At 48.6% G+C, this 23,675-nt stretch overlaps 2 protein-coding genes across 2 annotated transcripts; both read left to right on the plus strand.

Moving 5' to 3' along the window:
* The first annotated feature begins 288 nt into the window (after positions 1–288).
* On the plus strand, positions 289–1,233 carry LOC134057310 (olfactory receptor 14J1-like). Its single transcript, XM_062514302.1, has one exon. The coding sequence runs from the start codon at positions 304–306 to the stop codon at positions 1,231–1,233; it is 930 nt and encodes a 309-aa protein (XP_062370286.1). The 5' UTR covers positions 289–303.
* A 15,969-nt stretch (positions 1,234–17,202) lies between these two features.
* LOC134057288 (olfactory receptor 14A16-like) lies at positions 17,203–19,464 on the plus strand (the record flags this gene model as incomplete). Its single annotated transcript, XM_062514281.1, has 1 exon — positions 17,203–19,464. A coding segment is annotated over one exon (870 nt), but the record flags the coding sequence as incomplete, so codon positions are not given.
* Positions 19,465–23,675: the final 4,211 nt, after the last annotated feature.

Raw genomic sequence — 23,675 nt, forward strand, 5'->3', positions numbered from 1 at the left:
TCTGACTTTGCCATCAGAGCCTGCAGAGGCAGAGCTGGCCCTGGCAGTGCCCTGTGCTGGGAGGGGTCTGCAGGGCAGAGCTGAGCCCCCAGGGCTGGGCTGGGCTCTGGCAGCACTGGCAGGGCCCAGCCCTGGGCACAGGGAAGCAGCAGCTGGCAGGGAGAGCTCCAGGCAGCAGAGCCCTGGGCAGGCAGTGGGGGGAAAGTGACACCAAGCTGGGCTGGGATATTTCAAGTCCTCCCAAAATTGAACTATTCCATGATTTCTTTTTATTTTACAGGTCCCCACGCCAAGACACAGCAAATGTCCAACAGCAGCTCCATCAGGCACTTCCTCCTGCTGGCATTGGCAGACACGCGGCAGCTGCAGCTCCTGCACTTCTGCCTCTTCCTGGGCATCTCCCTGGCTGCCCTCCTGGCCAACGGCCTCATCATCAGCGCCGTAGCCTGCGGCCACCACCTGCACACCCCCATGTTCTTCTTCCTGCTCAACCTGGCCCTCACTGACCTGGGCTCCATCTGCACCACTGTCCCCAAAGCCATGCACAATTCCCTCTGGAACACCAACAACATCTCCTACTCTGCATGTGCTGCTCAGCTGTTTTTCTTTGTGTTCTTCATCTCAGCAGAGCTGTCCCTCCTGACCATCATGTGCTACGACCGCTACGTGTCCATCTGCAAACCCCTGCACTACGGGACCCTCCTGGGCAGCAGAGCTTGTGCCCACATGGCAGCAGCTGCCTGGGCCAGTGCCTTTCTCTATTCCCTGCTGCACACAGCCAATACATTTTCCCTGCCCCTGTGCCATGGCAATGCCCTGGGCCAGTTCTTCTGTGAAATCCCACAGATCCTCAAACTCTCCTGCTCACACTCCTACCTCAGGAAACTTGGGCTTCTTGGTCTCAGTGGCTGTTTAGCTTTTGGTTGTTTTGTGTTCATTGTTTTCTCCTATGTGCAGATCTTCAGGGCTGTGCTGAGGATCCCCTCTGAGCATGGAAGGCACAAAGCCTTTTCCACCTGTCTCCCTCACCTGGCTGTGGTGTCTCTGTTTATCACCACTGGCACATTTAGCTACCTGAAGCCCCCCTCCATCTCCTCCCCATCCCTGGATCTGGCCCTGTCAGTTCTGTACTCAGTGATGCCTCCAGCCCTGAACCCCCTCATCTACAGCCTGAGGAACGAGGAGCTCAAGGATGCCCTGAGGAAACTGATGATTGGATCAATTCAGAAATAATAAACTATCTCTCTTGTACTGCTGAGCATTACAAGCTTAGCCTTTTAAATGCATTTTCCCAAATTTTTGTTGGTCTGTTTTCTGATTATTTTTCTACTATTGCAGTGTCATTTGTAAAATCCTGTATTATTTCTCTTAGCATAAATGCATTAATATCTCCCTTTTGTATTGAAATAAAAAGACTTTCAGAAAGTTTGTTCCCTTGGCATTTAAATGTATATAAGTTATTTCCCTGACTTGTATGTTCAGGATGCTTCCTGAGCCATTCTTGGTCTCTGCAGGGGCAGTTCTTGTGAGCAGAGGTGGAGGTTTGAAGTGACAGAGAGGGAGGCCAGAGGGACATCAGTAAAGCTCTGGGAGCTCCCAGGGTCAGAGGGAGCTGGGGAAATGGGGCGTTGGAAAAGTCTGCCAGGGAACCAGCACAGGTCTGTGTTAGGGTAGGAGAGCTGCAGTGGGGGTGACCAAATCCTTGGGGGGCTGGGACCACCCCTGGCAGCAGCAATGAGATTTGTGTGCCCTGGCTGTGCCTGCTGTCCCTCCCAATGAGGCCCATGAGAAGACACCAGTTCCTCCCAGCCCCAGGGCTCGTGGCCTCCTCCCCAACCCCAGAGAGCTTTGGAGGGCTCCTGCTGCTCTCCTGCCCTCACCATTCCCACCCCACATCCCACTGCTCAGGACAGCCACGAGCATCCTGTGAGGCCACTGCTCCCCATTCCCAGGGGATGGGCTCAGGGCTTGTCTGTCCTGCCTGGCACAGACCAGGCAGGGCTTTCACAGCCAAATTCCACACTCCATTTCCACCTGGACCCACTGGTGCCTCTGAGTTCTGCTTCCCCAACCCGGGGATGCTCTCCTTGTCTGCCCATTCCCCCTTGGTCTCAGGGCAGGGATGGCCTCAGTTGGGGGCTGCTGACATCCTCAGCAACCTGGAGGCTGCTGCTGAGTTTTACTGGTCCAGAGGCTTGTTCAGCCTTCAGCTCTTCAGTTCAGGAATTCAGTGCCCCAGAGCTCATGAGCATTCAGAAAACCTTAAAAAGCCATGACTCTGAGAAAAAGTTATGTGCTCTACTCTTCTGTCATTAATTTGATCAATTTGAGAAGTCTGTTCAAATTGGATGCACTATGTTAATAGTACAAGTGAAAAGATTTCTGTATTGGGCCCTGTTTATCTTTTTCCTGTATGTGGAAGGATATGAGCAATGTCCAATTGATATTGAACTTCCTCATGCACTCTATCAGATATGAAAATCAAGACCCTTTATGGCTGACAATCAATCACACTCTGTCCCTACCCCCACCCCACCATTTCCCTCATCCAAGCCCTGGCACTCAGAGCAGCCCAGTGCAAATCTGAGCTTCCTCCAGTCCAGGCTGTGCCTGCAGCTTTCAGCTCCTTGGCACCAAGTCCCAGCTGCTTTCCTTGGAGAAGGAGCTGCCCCAGACACAGAGGGATGTTCATTTGGGGTCAGCAAACAGAAGCCAAGGCAGGCCCAGCTCCATGGCAAACACAAGTGCAGCCCAAGGAGTGCTGGGCAATGGAGCCACATGCAGGGGTGTCCCCAGGGCTCAGGACTGGGGCCAGGGCAGTTCAATGTGTTCCTTGCTGATCTGCACCAGGCCATGGAGGGCACCCTGAGTCAGTGTCCAGGGGAGCCCAAGCTGGCTGGGAGTGTGGCTGTGCTGCAGGGCAGCAAGCTCTGCACAGGGATCTGGCCAGGCTGGAGCCATGGGCCCAGGACAATTGGATGAGCTTCAGCAAGGCCAAGGGCCGGCTCCTGCCCTGGGCTCACAACCACCCCAAATCCCTGGCCGTGCCCTGCCCCTGATCCCCACAGCCTGTCCTGTTTCCTTCATCCCGGCATTGCCAGGGACTTTGTGGGACAAGGGAGCTCTGCTGTGCCTGTGGAGGGAGGTGCAAGAGCCACCAGTGCAGTGGGCACCACAGCTCATCAGGTTTGTGTCCTTTGGGAGTCAGGAACTGCTGAGACTCAGAGGGACAGACAGTTTCTCTTCATGGCCAACATAAGAAATGCAACAATGATATAGTTTAATAAGAATCCAATTTCTTCCCTCTGGTCTGTGCAATGTCAAAGCAGTGTCTGATGTGTCCACCGTGCACAAGGGATTTCCATAGAGGAACAGTTTTAGACAAAGCCATTAGAAGAGGGTGATATCATGACAATTGAAACAGAACTAAGACTGATTTGAAATTATCAGGAAACAACTGGAGAAGGAAATCTGGGAGCAATGGGAAGGCCATAGAACCATCTGGTCTAGTGAAGAGGTGTCCTTAGACATGACCATTTAAACAAGAGATGTGGAAACACCCAAATGGAGAGGGACATGAAATAATAGACAGCATAGTGGTAACACAGGTAGAGGGGAAGAACAGGATTTATTCTCCTGCCATCAGTACACATCCAGAAAATTTCTCACCTGGTGGGAAATCTTGGGTGTTTCTTAAAGTACTCAAATGCCCCAGCTAGTGAGATGTGCTCGTGCACCTTACAAGCGTCAGGTTCCCTACAGCCCCAGAGGGTTCCTGTCCCATAAACATCTGCTCTGGCCCATTCCAAAATCAGGAGCAGCATTGTCCTGGGAGCATCAGGGAACTGAGGTTGGGTGAGATCTCAGTAATTCTGACTCCCAAGCTGTCAGAAATTGGGTCAGGTCAAGTGGTTCGAGATTTGGTTTGAATCAGGAAATCTCAAAAGACAGTGACAGAGCATCATTTCAGAACCTGTCTGAGCCCATGGGAACAAAGGTTTTCCACATGTCCTGTCTGATCTCCCCTCTTTCCCCCTTTCCACCCATTGTCTTTTGTCTCCCCCCAGGCCCCCCGGTGAAGATCCTGGCTCTGTGTTCTCCATCAGCTCCTGGCTGGCACTGCCAGGCTGGGATGAGGAGCCCCTCAGCCTTCCCTGCTCCGGGCTGGACAAGCCCAGCTCCCTCAGCCTCTGCTCACAGCCAAAGGGCTCCAGCCCCACCTTGGAGGCCCTTCCCTCACCCTGCTCCAGCTGCCAGACATCTTTCCTGCCCTGGGCAACCCAAACCAGGCCCCAGTGCCCTGGATAATCCACGTCCTTGATGTCCTGGTCCCACAGCCCTGGCCCCTTGTCCCCGTGTCAGGCTCTGGGGTTGATTTGTGGAACATCCTTGGGGAGGCAGCAGCGCTGGGGCAGGGGGGACCCAGGGGGACAGAGGACCCTGCTCTGCATGAGCAGCAGGGAAGACTTCCCTGGGGGGGATAATTTGAGTGGGGGCCGTGGCAGAGTGACCAACCCAGTGACCTCACACAGCCCTGCTGGGTTGTCATAGACTGTTCTGTGATGTGACAGCCTTCTATGAGGGGATTCTTCAGACCACTGAACAAGGAAAACTGGTATCAAAATTTGGAAGATGACCAAAGGACTAAAACGAGCATGCACATAGAGTCAAGGAGAAAAGTTCACTGAGAGGGAGACTATTTACTTCATCCCAAAGACCCTCAGACAACCACCAGAACAACCAGCAACGAGCAGTGTGCAGTCACAAAGAGACATGGAGCTAATTTTAATACTAAGCAGGGACAAGTGGGGTTAGGAAACAAATATGTATTAGGTGCATTGTGCAACCACAGTTTCAGGAGAATAAAAAGAGAGGTACAGGTCACTGAAGGTGTGAGTGTTTTTGGAGGAGCTATCCACCATGCACGTCAGCACTGAATAAATACATGCCTGCTCTTATAACTTATTTTTTGTGGGTTATAGAGAGTTTCTCCATGCTTCATATTGGCGAGCCAGCCAGGAGATCTGTGTCTGGCTCCAGGACCAGTGAAGGAACAGATTCTCTGGTGCATCCCAGGATCTTCCCTGGAGGGAACCTGAACCTTGTCTCGCTCACTGTGGGGACAGACAATGATCTGCTGGCATTGCAGATAAAATGGCATGTATTAAATATCAATAACAGGGCTGCTGGTAAGTTGTACAGAGACATCTGAAGTACAACACTGTCATGGTGGGTTTCTAGCAGCCAAACAAGGGGACCAGAGACAGAGGGAGAGGAGTTTATCCCCAGCTGATAGCGCGGCCAACAGAGGGGTCTCACTGAGCTGATAGAGCAGCCCACTAGTGACTCTGGGGTGAGTCGAGTGGACCCTTGTTTTTGCTGCTGTTTTGTGTGACTGCTCAGTCTGGACACGTTGAGTTGTTGAGTGTGTCAGTGAGTGAATGAGTGGGTGAGATGTACCTCTGGTACAGAGCGAGCGTGCATCTCTATCCGCGTTTTCAACCTCAGGTGACTGAGGCGGCCGAAGGAAAGGGAAGAGACCGGGGTCAGTGTGGGGTGAGTGCAAGTGTGGATGGAGGAGCGTTGTGCTTGGATGTGGAGTGGCTGGTGTCTGTTTTAACCATGGCTAGACCTAGACAAACAGAAGGAATCCCTCTCCCTCAGTGGTTTGGGCTGGATCCGTGGGAGTTCATAAATCCCGTGAATTATTGGATAGAAAGGGGAAACAGTCAAGTTTATCTGGAAGGAATATGTAGAACTTGAGCAGGAAGAGTGGTACCTTTGTATTGGGAACAGTCTGCATTAGGAACTGGACATTGAAGAGAGAAGAAGTGCAATAGATTGTTCTGGCAGGTGTTAAGCAGCTTTTCGGCTTCTAGAGGTTGGCACAGTGCGTGGTTACTGTTACAGTGTAGGACTTGGGAAAAATGTTGGTATTGTTCCTCTGATAAACAGCAAGCTCTATGCCCTCAGTGTAAATCAAGGCATCGTAACTGAGCTAGTTTTGAACCTAAGATTCTCATGTTGATTTTTGGAAGATCACATTTAATACCTGCAACTTGGGAATGGGTATGGGACGAAGATTGAGAAAGGTCTGTGAGAAATTCTGAAGAGAGATTTAGGTGGAAACTGGACAGGACAAGAAGGAGGAGATAATGGGAACTGGACAAAATAAAGACATTCTTAAAGCCAGTCCACTGGGTGGACTTATTGCACAGGGTGTATTATTGCACACTAGAAAGACATTCCTGGACATTGGGGCTCAGAAAACAAGAGAGACCTTATTAGATTCTGCAAGGACTGGTGTCCTTGATAAAAATTAGATGATGGAGAGAAGTGGCCACCCAGTGGAACTTTGGACTATAACACACTATTACAGCTCATGCTATTTCTTAGGAGGGAAGGGAAGTGGACAGAGGTGTCATGTACTGTACTGTCAAATTTTTTGTCCCTTCAAAGTCACCCCAAATGGCAGAGGGATGTGTGGGCTCAGGGCTCCATCTGAGCCTCTGGTATTGGTCCTAGAGAAGGAGAATAAGACTAAGAGAGGAAAGCAGTGTTGTTCAGCCTGCAGTCCAGGGCAAAGATGTACAAAATTGGATGAGGTTTTCCAGACTGTGGCCCAGGAACAAGATCTGGCTGATGATTTTCTCATGACTCCCCTCATAAGACAGGAAAGGGATGAGGATGAGGATGCAGATTCAGAAGTACCATCAGCCCCAGCCCATTCATCCCCTTGAATCGCTCACCAGAGTAGACAACAGACACACATATGACAGGCACCTCTGTGAGAGGCAGTGGGACCAGAGGGAGGAACGGTATTGCTTAAAGTTCCCTTCTCCACCATCGACTTGAAGGCATGAGAAAAGGTTGCTAAAACTTACTGCAGCCATCCAGTTAAGATGTCTAAATGTCTGTGATATATAATAAAAGAACACAATGCATACTGGAGTGATATGCACTTATTATTGGATGCACTGACCAAGACTGAAAGACAATAATTTATAAAAATGGCAGGGGATTTGGCAGAAGATTATTATAAAACACAACAATTAGATATGAAAGATTATTTCTCCCTCCAAAATCCACAGTGGGACCCAAACCAATCAGCAGAATTGAGAAAATTGGAAAGCTATCAGAAATGGATCCCAAAGGGTATGGAAATGGCATTCCCAAACCTATAAATTGGTCAGAGTTCTATGAAATTAAGGAGAGGGCCTCTGAGTCACCATCCAAATTCCTCGATGGATTAAGGGATGGAATGTGCCACCACACATCACTGGACCCTGGGTCTGACACAGGGATACAGCAGCTGGTCAATTTATTCCTGGCGCAGTCTACAGATGACCTAAGACATAAACTTGAAAAGCTTTGGGGGAGGAGATGGGAGGAACTTAGAGACTCTGTGCATGAGGTGTGGAGAGTCTTTAGAAAGTGGGAAGAAGGATATAAAGAAGGAATGAGGAAGTTTGCAGCTCTTGTAAGTGAGAGGGAGAGAGGAAGAGGCAGACAGGGACCACCTAGACAAGGCCTGTCCTGGCTGGGCAGAGACCAGTGTGTGATCTGCAAGAAATATGGTCACTGGAAAAATCAATGTCCAGAATGAAGTTGGGGTGGCTTTCAGGAAAAGGGAGAACCAGGAAAAGGGAAAAGTGATTGCACATGTGAAAGAAGACTGAGGAGGACCAGTAGATCTAAACCCAGGAGATCCACTGGTTATAAAATTGAAGCTGGGGGGAAAGGGGAAAGAGGTGTAATTTCTGGTTGACACGGAGGCAGCGTATTAGGGTCTGAATAAAACTCTGGAACCTGTGGGGAAAGGATTATGTTACAGTAATAGGACCAACTGGCCAACCTGAAAAAGCATATTTTGGCAAATCATTAAAGTATAGGCTAGGAAAGCAATGGGGCATTCATAAATTTCTATATCTGCCCAATTCCCTGGGACATCTTCTGGGGAGAGACTTGCTAGAACAATTACACGTGACCATTAAATTTAAAAATTAGGAGATTGTTTTGGAGGTAAATGATGAACAGTACATAGAGGCAATAAGTTTAATCTTAGTAGCCATTCAAATGGAGGGAGAAATTAGTGAAGAAATGATAAATCAAGTGTTCCCTGATGTGTGGGCTTCTAAGGTAACAGGGAGGGTGAAAAATGCAACTCCTATAGGAATTTAACTTAAGGAAGGAAAACAACCAGCAAGAATTAAGGAGTACCCCTTGAAAAGAGAGGACAGGTAAGGAATTACCCCGATAGTTGAAAACTTTTTGCAATTAGGGTTGTTACAAAAGAACGTCCCTCTGAGTTCAACACTCCCATCTTACCAGTCCGAAAACCTGATGGGCCATATCAGACAGTACAGCATCTAAGAGCTGTGAACAAAATATCTGCAGATCTCTATCCTGTGGTAGCAAACCCATAGGCTTTCCTAATGTGCTTAACACCAGAGCTGATTTTGTTTTACCATTTTAGACTTTAAAGATGCCTTCCTTTGCCTCCCTCTCCATGAGCACAGACAGAAATATTTGTATTAGAATGGGAAAACCCTAAAAGCGAGTGCAAATCCCAGATAACATGGATGGTGTTGACTCAGGGATTTAAAAATTCTCCTCCATTGTTTGGAGAAAAAAATTGCCAAAGATCTGGAATCCTGGGAGGCTCCCCCAGTAAAAGGAAAACCACTGCAGTAAATGGACGAACTCCTCATAGCCACAAGGATGAAAGAGGCTTGTATTCCCTGGATGGTGAGCGTCCTAAACTTTCTAGGAGTTGAGGGATACAGGGTATCAAAGAAAAAGGCCCAGGTAGGGAAGCAAAAGGTAATTTACCTGGGTTATGAAATTAGTGTGGGACAATGGACTCTAGGGCAAGATCACAAGGGAGCAATCTGCCAAACCCTGAAACCTCAGACAGTAAAGGAAGTGTGGACATTGTTAGGAATGACAGGGTGGTGCTGATTATGGATTTATGACTACGGCGTACGTGTGAAAGCTCTGTATGCGCTCATTACAAATGGGGACAGAGAACTCCAGTGCACAAAAGAGGCCACCCTGGCCTTTCACCAGCTGAAGAATGCTCTCATGTCAGCTCCAGCTCTCGGATTCCCAGATGTGAGTAAACCATTGTTTTTGTTTCTCCATGAGAAGCAGGGAATTGCCCTGGGGATACTGGCCCAGGACCTGGGTCTGTACTGGAGAGCAGCTGCTCACTTCTCCAAGCAACTACACACAGCAGCCAAGGGATGGCTGGGAAGGCTCAGAGCCATTGCAGCAGTGGTGCTGAATATTCAAGAGGCATGCAAACTCACCTTGTGCCAGAAAATGACTGCATTGGTGTCTCACACAGTGTGTGCAGTGCTGGAAGTAAAGGGCAGGCACTGGCTCTCCCCACAAAGGTTCCTGAAACACCAAGTCACCATGGTAGAACAAGATGATGCAGAGATAATTGTGACTAACATTACCAACCCAGCTTCTTTCCTTAGTGGAAATCAAGGGGAGCCAGTACACCACGACTGCCTGGAGACTATCGAAGCCTCCTCCTCCAGCTGCCCAGATCTGAAGGACACCCCTTGGGATGATGCAGAAACCTGGTTCACTGATGGGAGCAGCTGCTGGGTATGCACTTACCACCTGTAAAGAGGTAACAGAATGTGGACCCTTGCCAATAGATACCTCTGCACAAAAAGCTGAGATAATCATTCCAACACGCACCCAGTAGATCATGAATGGAAAGAAAACAAACATTTATACAGACACAGAGTATGCATTTGGAGTTGTACATGCACATGGAGCCATCTGGAAAGAAAGGGGACTGTTGAATTCACGAGGGAAAAACATCTAACATGTGCAGGAAATTCTTTCTGCTACTGGAAGCAGTTCAGCTACCTGAGCAGGTAGCAATGATGTACATTAAGGCACACCAGAAGGTGAGCTCAGAACTGGAGGAAGGAAATGAGCTGCTGGACAGAGAGGCAAAAGAAGCAGCAAAAGTGAGATGAGCATTGAGGGAGTTTTAATTCCAGATGGACAGGTCTCCCTTGAAGGTAAGCCAGTATCTATGAGAAAGCATAGAAAACTAATTAGGGATCAAGGAGGAACATGTAACCAAGAGGGATGCACTGTTATTGCAGAAGGGACAATGGTCATCCCTTCTCATCTGTTCTGGTCATTATTAAGGGAGGAACACCAGAAAACTCACTGGGGAGTAGATGCCCTGTATAACTATCTGATTGAAAAAAGTACTCCCAGAAATTTATACTCCACTGTCATTCAGGTAACCTGGCAGTGTGGCATTTGCCTCCAGACCTAACCCAGGAATACCCCCAAACCAGAACTTGGCCAAATTGGAAAAAGCCATGTGTTGGAGTGTCCTGGAGAGCTGTTACGATGACTGCAGGTGAAAAAGCAGGAAGGGCCTTTGTATGGGTTCCACAGAGATGTTTATTTCAGCCACACACGTGGATAGTCCAGGGTCAGAGGCAAAGGCAGAGGCAAAGCTTGTGGTGAGGGTCCAGGTTCAAGTCCATGGGTATTTGGGGTGGGGGGAATCATCAGAGACCAATTACCAGGGGACATGGGGAGGGGGGCACAAAGGTGGGGTTAGGGCATGGGAGCCAACGGGGAAACAGGGTGGGAGTGACTGAAAGACTGAGGGACAGGGAAGGGACACGGGGAGAACAAGGGAACAGAACAAGGGTACATTGGAATTTGCTGTGACAAAAGCTTTTGATGTCTCCCTAAGTGGGAATGCCTCTCAGTGTCTCCACAGCCATGGGCCTGGACAACAGTGGCAAATTGACTTTCCAGAACTCACCAGAAAAGGGGGGTAGGGATATTTGCTGGTGTTTACAGATTCCTTTTCAGGGTGCCCAGAGGCTTTACCCACCAGAACTGCCAAAGCCTGGGAGGTAACCAGGGTATTGTTACAAGAGATAATAGCACACTTTGGAGTTCCAGCCACAGTATCTTCAGATAGAGGGCCACATTTGATTTCAAAAATAATGCACCTAATCAGTCGTCACCTGGGCATAGACTGGGAGATCCATACCCCATATGGTCCCCAGTCAAGTGGCCAAGTAGAGAAAATGAATCATTAAATTAAGCAGCAAATTGTGAGGCTAGGACAAGAAGCTAATTTACCCTGGCCTCAAGCTCTCCCACTGGCATTGATGGGGATCTGAACCAAGCCAGGAGCCAAAGAAAAACTAAGTTCCTTTGAAATGCTTTATGGGAGACCATATGGAGTGCAAAAGGGATTGTCCACTGAAGTGGGGGAAGAAAGGATGATTGCCTGTATGGTAGCCTTAAGTAAGAAACTCAGAGAAATTGAGAAACATGTGGCTGGAACTCAGAGCAGAGGGACAGACAGAGCAGTGCAGGACACACAGCCTGGAGATGATGTGTATGTTAATTCTCTTACAGAGAAAACTCTGGAGCAAAATGAGTACATTGCAGTTGAGAACATTCAGTAATTTAACTTGCAGAAATCTAGTCAAAAGACTGTACTTGTATATATTGGTCTAGGCTGTGCATGTTTAAGAACCGCTTGTGCTTCTGTAGAAATTGATGATAACAATGGAATCTTACCTACTAAGAACCATTCTAATATTTATATTTGAAATTTTATCAGGAATGTCAGGTATGCCTTTTGATACTTGGCACCAGTCACATCCCACCAGCTGATGAGATCTAACTACACAATATATCATAAATTACCACCTAGACCCATTGGAATGAACATTGCGTTAGGAAGGTTCATTTCATTAGTAATGAAACGCCAGAACTCGACAAAAATCCTGAACGAGATTCAGAAAATGGACAAAGGATTCTGGCTACAGTCTAGAATGATATAAAAGAGATAAGCAAAGTGTTACAAAGAGTAAACCAGGGCCCAAATCATCACAGTGGAATGCACTCTTTGGATGGTCACCAACTACAGCAGGGATTTTGAACACACTTCACCACCCTCTCATTGTCATACTGACATTAGCAGATGTGAGTCTGGTGCTGTCTATTGGAATACTTGTTTGGATTTGGAGGATGTTAATGTGGAGAGCAGCACTGACTTCCTTAGAGGCAATACATGGAGGTGCAATGAGGGATACACGCTGAGAAGAGCGAGCTGTGGAGGTAAACTGGAAAATGGAAAAGGTATCAATATTATTAAGTAAAAGAATTTATTAATTTTCTAGAATATGGGGTCTGAGTCCGAGGAATTGAGAATTAAGAATCGAGCATCAAGAAATGCTTTGAATAAAAGGGGGCTGACAAAAGCAAATGGAATTCCTAAACATTTACTGTACTTACAAGAACAGGAGGAGAGCAAAGTTACAAGATGAGATAAAGAGCTAGAATGCACAAACAGGATGCAAGGACCACAGGACAAAGGGGTTTTTCAGAGCCCTGAAGCAGGAAAACTGGTATCAAAGTCCAGAAGATGACCAATTGACTAAAAAGAACATGCACAAGGAGACAAGGTGAAAAGTTCAACGGAGAGGAAGACTGTTTACTTCATCCCAAGGACCCCCAGACGACCACCAGAGTGACCAACAAGGAGCAGTGCTCAGTCCCACAGAGGTGTGGAGCTAATTTTAATACAAAGCTGGGACAAGCAGGGTTAGGAAATGAACATGTATTAGGTGAATTGTGTAGTCCTGGTTTGTAGAGAATAAAAAGAGAGGCACTGTTGGATCCCAGAAACCTGGGGTTTTTGAGGTTTCTGTGCTGGCAGGCACTGACCCACTGGAGAGCACTGCTTTTGACCTGAGGCCTTCCTTGGAGACGGCTTCTAGATAGGAGTGATGAAGTTCAAATGACGAGTGTGCAGTGAAATAGAACTGTGTGCTTTCCCATGGTGATGGGTTTGAAATTGGAGGGGTTTATAATACAGCAATAGGTATGAGACAAAATGGAGGATCTTTGGTGTTGTCTCTTTCAGTTTTTACCTTCCTTCTTCTTCCTCCTTCTTCATGGGTTTCAGGTAGCAGTTTCTGGTTGGTCAGGCAGTGTCACCCTAAGGGACATGGGAATTTAGTTATTGGGTTAAAAGCATCAATGATACAGGTGTTAATTCTCTATTGGACTCTTTAGCTCTGAAAGACCTTGTAGCTACATGTGTCTTCCTTTCCCACAGGAAAAAAGCAACTTTCACCTCCAGGCACCCATGGCCAAAATTTGGGAATCTACCTCCAGAATTCCCTATATCCAAGAACAGCTCCCAGACAAAAGCTGCCAGGACTGAAAGGTCTGGCTGGCCTTGGGTTCCTGAGGGCTGGCTCTCATCTGCCTTTTGAAACACTGGGCCTCCATTTTTTCTTTCCTAATGAAAAGAACTCTTCTTCCATTCAGGCACAACCAAAATTGAGATTCTATCGCCAAAAATCCCTGTGTCCAAGGATTTCCCCCAGATGAAAGGTGCGAGGAGAGACAGGTCTGGCTGGCTTGGCCTAAGGGTGGCCACCTCTCATCTTCTTCCAAAGCACTTGGCCTTTGCACTTTTCTTTCCTATGGAAGAAAACATCCATCTCGACCACTCGCCCATGGCCAAAATTGGGATTCCAGCTCCAAAACTCCATACATTCAAGGATTGCTCCCAAGTGAAAGCTGCCAGAACAGAGAAGTCTGGCTGCCCTTGGTCTCTGGTGGCTGCCTTTCATGTGCTCCTGAAACACTGCTGTTCTGTGCTTTTCTTCCTACAGAAAAGAACTGTCCTTGTCCTCCAGATTTCCATGTCTGAAATTGGTATTCCACCTCTAAAATTCCGTATATCTGGGGATTACTCCCAGACAGAATCTGCAAATAGCAACAGGTCTGGCTGTGCTTGGCCTCTGGTGACTGTCCCACATCTGCCCCTGCAACACGGGGGGTCAGCTGTTTCCTTCCTATGGAGATGGTGGTGACACCTTTGGGACCCCGTGGCACCAAGTTCATCACTGTGGCACTGCTGGGCTGCATGGTGCCAAGGGGCCGGTGTGAAGCAGCAGGGCTCTGTGGAACCAAGAGGCCATTGTTGCATTACAGGGCCTCGTGCAGCCAAAGGGGAACTGTGATCCTGCAGGGCACCGTGGATCCATGGAGAACATTGTGGCATTGCAAGGCCCCATGGAATCGTGGAGACCACTGTGACACTGTGGGGTCCCATGGAACCAAGGGGACATGGAAGATCTCTGGCTGGCCTTGGCCTCCTGGGGGCCACCTGGCAGGTCTGGCTGATCCTGGCATGTCATGGGCTGCCTCTCATCAGTCCCTGGAGCACTGGGGCTCTGGGCTTTCCTTCCTAAGCAAAAGAGCCATCCACCTTTGCAGGTGCGCAAGGCTGGAATTGGACCTCATTGTAAAAAGTTCTCCATATACAAGGGTTGCTCCCAGCCAAAATCTGCCAGGACAGACAGCTCAGGCTGGCCTTGGCCTCCTGAGGGCTGTCTCCCATCTACCATCACACACTGGGACTCAGTGCTTTCCTTCCAGTGAGAAAGAACTGCCCTCCTTACCAAGCTGCCAATGCCCAAATCTGGGATTCCACCTCCAAAATTGCATTTGTCCAAGAACTGGGCCCAGACAAAAGTAGCCAGGACAGACAGGTCTGACTGCCTTGTTCTCTGGTGATTTCCTCAGACTTTGAGCAGAATGTTTTCATTTGCCAACACCTTGGAGATGGTCCAGAGATCAGTAGGCAGCACTAAATGGAATGAAAGGACACAGTGTCAAATTGTTTAAAGGGAACAATTGGGTTGGATATGAGGAAAAAAGTTTTTCAAGGAAAGAGTGATAAAAGTACTGGAATGACCTGCCCAGTGAGGTGGTGGAGTCACCATCCATGGATGTGTTAAAACAAAGACTGGATGTGGCAATTTGGGCCATAGTTAAGTTGAGGTGTTAGGGCATGGGTTGGACTTGATGTTCTTGAAGGTCTCTTCCAAACTAGTCAATCTGTGAAATCGCTGAATTCTGTGAATTCTGTGAATCTCAGAAGTTTGGGTTTGGAGGAAGCCAATGTATAAGGACAAAGGAGCTCTGTGTTCAGTGGAGTGGAGATTGGGGACAGAAGAGAGCCCAGGGAGGGATTGAAGGGAGGTTTCATAGATAGGGGATCCTTTGGACATAGTTGAAAACAGCCTGAGAAAAAAAGAAAGAATTGATGCCAAGAGCAGATGGGATGCTCCAGACTGGACCCAAGGTTAAAGAAATTTCACTCGCAGGGCAGGGCTGTAGTGAAACCTGGCATCCAGAAGGAGTCTGGAGCAGCCCAAGGCTTTGTGTGTGCAGGCAGAGGCAGGCAGGACGCAGAGCTGTCAGCAAAGGAAGGGGCCAGCCAGGTGGGGCAGCCGGGGGATGAGGACAGCCTGCAGGGACAGAGGGGCAGGCCATGGACACCGTAGGACAGCCTGGGCTGCAGAGGGCACAGGGATGGGCAGCAGCTGAAAGGCCCTGCCAGAGCCAAGTGCTGCAGCACTTTGGCCATGGCTGCTGGCCCTGGGCCCTTGGCCAGCAGGGGACAAGTGAGCCTTGCTGTGCTGGGGCCTCATTGCCTCCTTGTCCCTGCTCAGCAGCCTGGCAGGGGCCGCCCCATGGTGCTGCCCTTGGCATTGCACATCCCCAGAGCCCAGTGCCCCGGGAAGAGCCCTGAGCAAGGAGGGAGGGACAGGATCTGCCTTGCCAGGGGCTGGGGCTCAGCCCTTGGCCCTTGGCATTCCAGAAACACATCCAGGTTTGCTCGGCATCAGGGACACCTTTCCCTTGTTTGTCCCCACCTGTCATCACTGCCACCAGTGTTCTGCTGTACCTGGAACCTGGGACACTTACTCAGTTGTGTTCCTTACTGGAATCTATTAAAACTTGAAGAAACTTTGCAGTTTGAATATGACTTTGAGTTTTTGTGAAGATTTTAAGCACAGTATGGGGCACCGTGTCTGATGTAAACAGCATCCAAGCCTCAAGAGGGTCATTAAAGTCCTTGTGCTGTGTCTCTGCTAGAGAGCTGGGCTGGGCTCCAAGGACACAGAGGCAGCTCTTGGCAACCATGAAAAGCTTCAAAAAGACCTTTCTGCTGATTTGCAGCTCTTCTCCCAGCCCAGCAGGGCTGAGGGCACTGCCTGCAGCCACCCTGGGCACAGCACAGAGGCACAGAGAGCTTCAATCAGTCAGGGCTGGGAAGATGCTCACAAGTGCCTGGGGCAGAATCACTCCCAGCCCTGGACACAGGAAGCCTCTGGCTGCAGGACAATGCAGCTGCAGCTCCTGCAGTGATCTCCTAAAGCTGGAACATCCCAATGCCCACAGACTCTGTGAGTACATTCTCTGATTCTCTCTCCTGTAGAGCAGCCAGGGGTGCCCAGGGCTGTCCTGCAGAGCAGGGTCCTGCAGCCCAGGGTGCTGTGCTGGGCAGGGACTCTGCTGCCTGCCAGGGACAGCTCTCAGCCAGCCCTGGGAGCTGCTGACAGCACTGGGGGACAAGGTCTGGGTGGAGGGAGACAGCTGGTGAGACTTGGAAGTGTTCTCCTTGTGTGGTGAGGATGGTGCATTGATCAGGACTGATCCCAGCACGACATTTAACTACAGAACATTTCCAAATAGATTATACAGGGAGCACAGCAAGTCAGGGGCTGCATAAAAGGGAAAATCCTGATTTTATAATCTACTGCTCAGGGTTGCCTGGATGGAAAATTGAACATTGATATTCATATGTCTGTTCAGGTTGAGAACAATAAGAACAATTTCTCTCAGGTCACAATAAGAACAATTTCTCTCAGGTCTGAATAAACCAGGCAAAGAAAGAAATCAGCACAGGGCCCCTTACAGGCAGCATCAGTGTACCTTTTCCAGTCTCCTCAGGGTTGCTCTGACTTTGCCATCAGAGCCTGCAGAGGCAGAGCTGGCCCTGGCAGTGCCCTGTGCTGGGAGGGGTCTGCAGGGCAGAGCTGAGCCCCCAGGGCTGGGCTGGGCTCTGGCAGCACTGGCAGGGCCCAGCCCTGGGCACAGGGAAGCAGCAGCTGGCAGGGAGAGCTCCAGGCAGCAGAGCCCTGGGCAGGCAGTGGGGGGAAAGTGACACCAAGCTGGGCTGGGATATTTCAAGTCATCTCCAAACCAAACTATTCCATTATTACTGTTCTTACAGATCCCCATGCCAAGACACCAAAAATGTCCAACAGCAGCTCCATCAGGCACTTCCTCCTGCTGGCATTGGCAGACACGCGGCAGCTGCAGCTCCTGCACTTCTGCCTCTTCCTGGGCATCTCCCTGGCTGCCCTCCTGGCCAACGGCCTCATCATCAGCGCCGTAGCCTGCGGCCACCACCTGCACACCCCCATGTTCTTCTTCCTGCTCAACCTGGCCCTCACTGACCTGGGCTCCATCTGCACCACTGTCCCCAAAGCCATGCACAATTCCCTCTGGCACACCAACAACATCTCCTACTCTGCATGTGCTGCTCAGGTGTTTTTCTTTTTGTTCTTCATCTCAGCAGAGTTGTCCCTCCTGACCATCATGAGCTACGACCGCTACGTGTCCATCTGCAAACCCCTGCACTACGGGACCCTCCTGGGCAGCAGAGCTTGTGCCCACATGGCAGCAGCTGCCTGGGCCAGTGCCTTTCTCCATGCTCTGCTGCACACAGCCAATACATTTTCCCTGCCGCTGTGCCATGGCAATGCCCTGGGCCAGTTCTTCTGTGAAATCCCCCAGATCCTCAAACTCTCCTGCTCACACTCCTACCTCAGGGAACTTGGGCTTCTTGCTGTTAGTGTCTGTTTGGTATTTGGTTGTTTTGTGTTCATTGTTTTCTCCTATGTGCAGATCTTCAGGGCTGTGCTGAGGATCCCCTCTGAGCAGGGAAGGCACAAAGCCTTTTCCACCTGCCTCCCTCACCTGGCCGTGGTTTCCCTGTTTATTAGCACTGGGGTTTTTGCCTACCTGAAGCCCCCCTCCATCTCCTCCCCATCCCTGGATCTGTCCCTGTCAGTTCTGTACTCAGTGGTGCCTCCAGCCCTGAACCCCCTCATCTACAGCCTGAGGAACCAGGAGCTCAAGGCTGCACTGTGGACACTGATGACTGGAAGGTTTCACAAACAGTGAACTTTGCCAATTTCTGTGAGTTGCCATTTTCTCCTAGTCACTTGTAAAATAAATAATTTTTGAGAATTCTTCCTTTTCCTTCATTGCCAGAAGTTTTTACTTTTTAGTCTAATAATTTGTGCACAAAATCATGCCCATATTTGTGATATATTTTTGTCTCTCCTCCTTTGCTCTGGCCCCAGACTCTGTCCAGGACGGGCTCTGTTCTCTGTAGCTTTAAATTAACTAAAGGATCTCCCATTTTTTATTTTTTTTTTCTGGAGATCTCCTTTCTTTGAAGATTCCTTCTGCTCCCTTCTCTAGAGCTGCAGCAGCAATATCTGTGTGCAGAGGTGGGGGCAGGTCAGGGGTGGCACAGCAGCTTGGCTCCTGATGGCCACACCATTCCTCATACATTACTATTTTTACAACAACAAAAAAAACTTTACAATATTCTTAAAAAAACCCAACTATATATATATACAAATCATACCAAAATTACACAAAATACCATAACAAAACTACAAAAAAATTCAAAAAAACAAATCCCAAAAAAACCCAACAAAATTAATATAAATCATAGTTTAACCATTCCCCATAACCATACCCCACCCTCTTATCATCTCTTACCAAACTAATAATATTACTAATTTTAAATTATCATTTAAACCATATATTCTTAACAAAATAATTACTATTATAAAAATCCACCTAAAAACTACCCATTTAATACTCACCCAAACTAAATATAAACCAACAAAAAACCCCCAATCTTAACTAAAACTCGAATTCTAGATCATCAGAAATTACAACAGTTCAATAAACAAAATAAAAACAATAAAACGAAGTACAGTCAATATTTATTCACCAAACCTAATTAACAACAACCAAAAAGCCCAAAATATACATTTCCCAAAATCTAACTACATATATAAAACCTAACTACAAACATGAAATCTAACTACAAGCATCCAATATAATAAAAAAAAAAATTAAAAATCCTAAAAATTATATAAGAAATATATAAAAATTCATCAAAACACCAAAATAATAAAAAACCTTCATCTTCACAACGACTAGAAAACAAAAAAAAACCCTAACAACACACCACATATACACAAAACACAAGAAAAAAGATACATGACACAAAAAATTAAAAAATATATAAATCAAAACTATCAAATAAAAAATCATGAACCATTAATAAAACAAAAATTCCCCAATCACCCAACACTCTTTTACTTACTACCACTTATTAAATAAATTATACTGAATCTAATCAAATTTATTTCTATCAATTCCTGTAACTCACTTCTAACACAGGCCAGGTGCCATTGCCCACCTGGGCACACTGCTGGCTCATGTCCACCCTGCTGTCCATCACTGCCCCCAGGTCCCTTTCTGCCTGGCCCCTCTCCAGCCACTCTGTCCCCAGCCTGGAGCACTGCAGGGGTTGGTGTGGTCAAGGTGCAGGACCCAGCTCTTGGTCTTGTTGAACCTCACCCTGTTGGATTTGTGCCCTGGATCCAGCCTGTCCAGGTCCCTCTGCAGAGCTCTCCTACCCTCCAGCACATCCACACTCACACCCAGCTTGGTGCCATCTGCACATTTGCTGATGGTACACTGTGCTCCCTTCTCCACATCATCAATAAAGATGTTAAACAGGACTGGGCCCACACTGATCCCTGCAGGACACCACTGCACACACGCTGCATGTGGCACCATTCCCCACCACTCTCTGGGCCCCGATGTCCATCCAGTTCTTAGCCCAGGGAGGGGTGAACCGCTCCAAGCCACAGGCTTCAGCTTTTCCAGGGAATGCTGTGGGATATGGTGTCAAAGGCTAAAGTTCCAGTAGACAACATCCCCAGCCCTCCCTGTATCCACCAGGCCCTGTCAGAAAACTCCTGGTGGGCAGGAGCTGGGCAGGAGGCAGCCGTGTGCCCTGGCAGCGAGGCAGGGCAGGAGCACCCAGGGCTGTGGGACCAGGACATCAAGGACGTGGATTATCCAGGGCACTGGGGCCTGGTTTGGGTTCCCCAGGGCAGGAAAGATGTCTGGCAGCTGGAGCAGGGTGAGGGAAGGGCCTCCAAGGTGGGGCTGGAGCCCTTTGGCTGTGAGCAGAGGCTGAGGGAGCTGGGCTTGTCCAGCCCGGAGCAGGGAAGGCTGAGGGGCTCCTCATCCCAGCCTGGCAGTGCCAGCCAGGAGCTGATGGAGAACACAGAGCCAGGATCTTCACCGGGGGGCCTGGGGGGAGACAAAAGACAATGGGTGGAAAGGGGGGAAAGAGGGGAGATCAGACAGGACATGTGGAAAACCTTTGTTCCCATTGGCTCAGACAGGTTCTGGAATGATGCTCTGTCTCGGTCTTTTGGGATTTCCAGATTCAGACCAAATCCAGACTTGAACCACTAAGGTCTGACCCAGTTTCTGCAGACTTGATAAAATATTTTCCATGTTAATCCCAATTTTGGAATGGGCCACAGCAGATTTTTATGGGACAGGAGCAGTCCTGGTGATGTTGGGGACCTGCAGCTTGCGAGGTGCGTGACCACATGTCATAATTTGGGGCATTTGAGTACTTGAGGAAACGTCAAAATTTTCCCACCAGGAGAGAACAGAAATTTCCTGGATATGTACTGATGGTTGGAAAATAAATCCTGCTGTTTCCCTCTATGTTACTACTATGCTGTGTATTATTTCATGTCCCTCTCCATTTGGGTGTTTCCAAGACTCCTGTTTAAATGGCCATGTCTAAGGATGTCTCTTCACTAGACCAGATGGTTCTATGGCCCTCCCATTGCTCCCAGATTTCCTTCTCCACTTGTTCTCTGATAATTTCACATCAGACTTAGTTGTGTTTTCATTTGTAATAGAATCACCCTTTCTAATGTCTTTTTCTAAAACTGTTTCTGAATGGAAATCCCTTGTGCATGGCGGACATATCTGATACTGGTTTGACATTGCACAGAGCTGAGGGAAGAATTCTGATGTTTATTAAATTATAACATTGATACACTTCTTATGTTGGCATACGAAGAGAAGCCTTCCTGTGCCTCTGAGTCTCAGCAGTTCCTGACCCCCAAAGGACACAAACCTGATGAGCTCTGGTGCCCACTGCACTGGTGGCTCTTGCACCTCCCTCCATAGGCACAGCAGAGCTCCCTTGTCCCACAAAGTCCCTGGCAATGCAGGGATGAAGGAAACAGGACAGGCTGTGGGGATCAGGGGCAGGGCACGGCCAGGGATTTGGGGTGGTTGTGAGCCCAGGGCAGGAGCCGGCCCTTGGCCTTGCTGAAGCTCATCCAATTGTCCTGGGCCCATGGCTCCAGCCTGGCCAGATCCCTGTGCAGAGCTTGCTGCCCTGCAGCACAGCCACACTCCCAGCCAGCTTGGGCTCCCCTGGACACTGACTCAGGGTGCCCTCCATGGCCTGGTGCAGATCAGCAAGGAACACATTGAACTGCCCTGGCCCCAGTCCTGAGCCCTGGGGACACCCCTGCATGTGGCTCCATTGCCCAGCACTCCTTGGGCTGCACTTGTGTTTGCCATGGAGCTGGGCCTGCCTTGGCTTCTGTTTGCTGACCCCAAATGAACATCCCTCTGTGTCTGGGGCAGCTCCTTCTCCAAGGAAAGCAGCTGGGACTTGGTGCCAAGGAGCTGAAAGCTGCAGGCACAGCCTGGACTGGAGGAAGCTCAGATTTGCACTGGGCTGCTCTGAGTGCCAGGGCTTGGATGAGGGAAATGGTGGGGTGGGGGTAGGGACAGAGTGTGATTGATTGTCAGCCATAAAGGGTCTTGATGTTCATATCTGTTCAGAGTGCGTGAGGTGATGCTGGGGATGAATATAAACAGGAGACTGGTCAGATCAATCTATAAACAGGAAAAGAATAAATGGGAAAAAATTTCTTGTCCATTGTTTTAAATGAAATATGTTAAAACTTTAGTGAAAACTTAGACAAGTCCTGCCTTATGCTCAGGTTTCTGGCAGTAGCTCTGTTTCAGGATACCTGAACCCCAAACTCCCTTTGCTCACAAGTTCTTTAGAATGGCAAATTATGTCTAGTATAAAATGAAATATTTATTTTGAATGGACTCAAGAACAACAGACAAGATGCTTTAAGTAACATACGTAGTGCGCAGGATAAACAGAACTACATAGACTGTGCACAATAAAGTTACCTATATTACAGCCAGTGAAGAAATAGCAGAGATCAGGAGTCAATGTAACTTACCACTGAACTGATGAGGGAGTGCACATGGAGCCCTTTCACTCAGCTTCCAGAAAAGGAACCACAAAGATTCATCATTCAGACTTGGGAGTGAAGCCCTACCTGTTTCCAGGGACTATGCAATAGAGTTTTGTATGGTGAAATTTTGTGTATATTTTATAGTTTTTTAAACTGAAGTGTGTGTCACTCAGAAATTCAAGGCTTATCTCCCTCCCTTCATTCTGCTCTCAAGGCAGGATGTTCATGGTCAGCTGGGAATTCCACCTCCCTGGCACCAGAGATAACTCAGCACAGGACAGATGTCCAGCCTGGGTTATCTCAGCAATTGCTGAGAGGGGGAAGATGCCCTGAGTGATGGCCCAGCTGATGGACAGAACAGATGAGCTGTGCTGTGCCACAGGGGAAGTCCTGCTGCAGGAACCTCCTGGAACCAGGGGGCCGTTGTGACATTGTGATGGCTCCTGGAACCAAGGAGAGAGACCATGGTGACACCAATGAACCTCCTGGAACCAGGGAGAGAGACCATGGTGACACCAATGAACCTCATGGAACCAAGGGGCCTTTGTGACACTGCAAGGCCTCAGGGAACCAAGGAGTTCAAAGGTCTCAAACATTCTTTCCTGGGTTCTGCCTTGAGGAAGGGGGAACCTCCTTGGTGGCACCTTGGTCTGGCACACACCTGAGGAGTTACTCTGTTTTTAATGGTGAAAGTTAGGAATTCTAGATTCTTCTAAAAAATTAAAGGAAAATCCTGTCTCTGTCTCAGTGCAGCCAGTTCTGCAAGCAAAGCAGGTCCCAGATGAGGGAGGACAGACAGGATGGAGTTGGGGAATATGGAGCAAGGTTGTCCACATGGGGTCAGACCTCAAGTCACAGCTCCTCTGAGCAGGCCAGAGCTCCTGAGGAGAGACCCTGGATCAATATCAGTCACAGAGTGCTGCAGTCAACTCTGCTCTAAACAGAGCAGTATTAAAAACCATTCATTCAAAATAGGAATGGATATTTCTTAGAAATTCTTTGAAATATTTCTCCCTAAGTGGATTTGAAAACCTTCCTGATGAACTGCACCAGACCAGAGGGAAATCAAGGCAGAGCCGTGGTTTGTCAGGACTTACTTGATCCCAATGATCTCCGTGGTGCTTTTGGTGCTGAGCCCTTGAACCTCAGGGCCTGAGAGGAGATTGCAGTTATCCTTCCAAGAGTGAGAGTCAGAAGAAAAACCCAAAGTGTCTCAAAGCATTAATGGGTTCCACTGAGGTCCATCCCCAACAGGATCCTCTTGGACTCCCTGGAGGAGAGAACTGGAGGCCATGATTGCACAAAAACCTCCCAGACTTAAAGAACAAAGGACAAAGGAAAGTACCTCAAAAATTGAAGTACCTTAAAGATCCC

The sequence above is a fragment of the Cinclus cinclus genome, unplaced genomic scaffold, assembly GCF_963662255.1.
Source record: "Cinclus cinclus unplaced genomic scaffold, bCinCin1.1 SCAFFOLD_32, whole genome shotgun sequence".
NCBI lineage: Eukaryota > Metazoa > Chordata > Aves > Passeriformes > Cinclidae > Cinclus > Cinclus cinclus.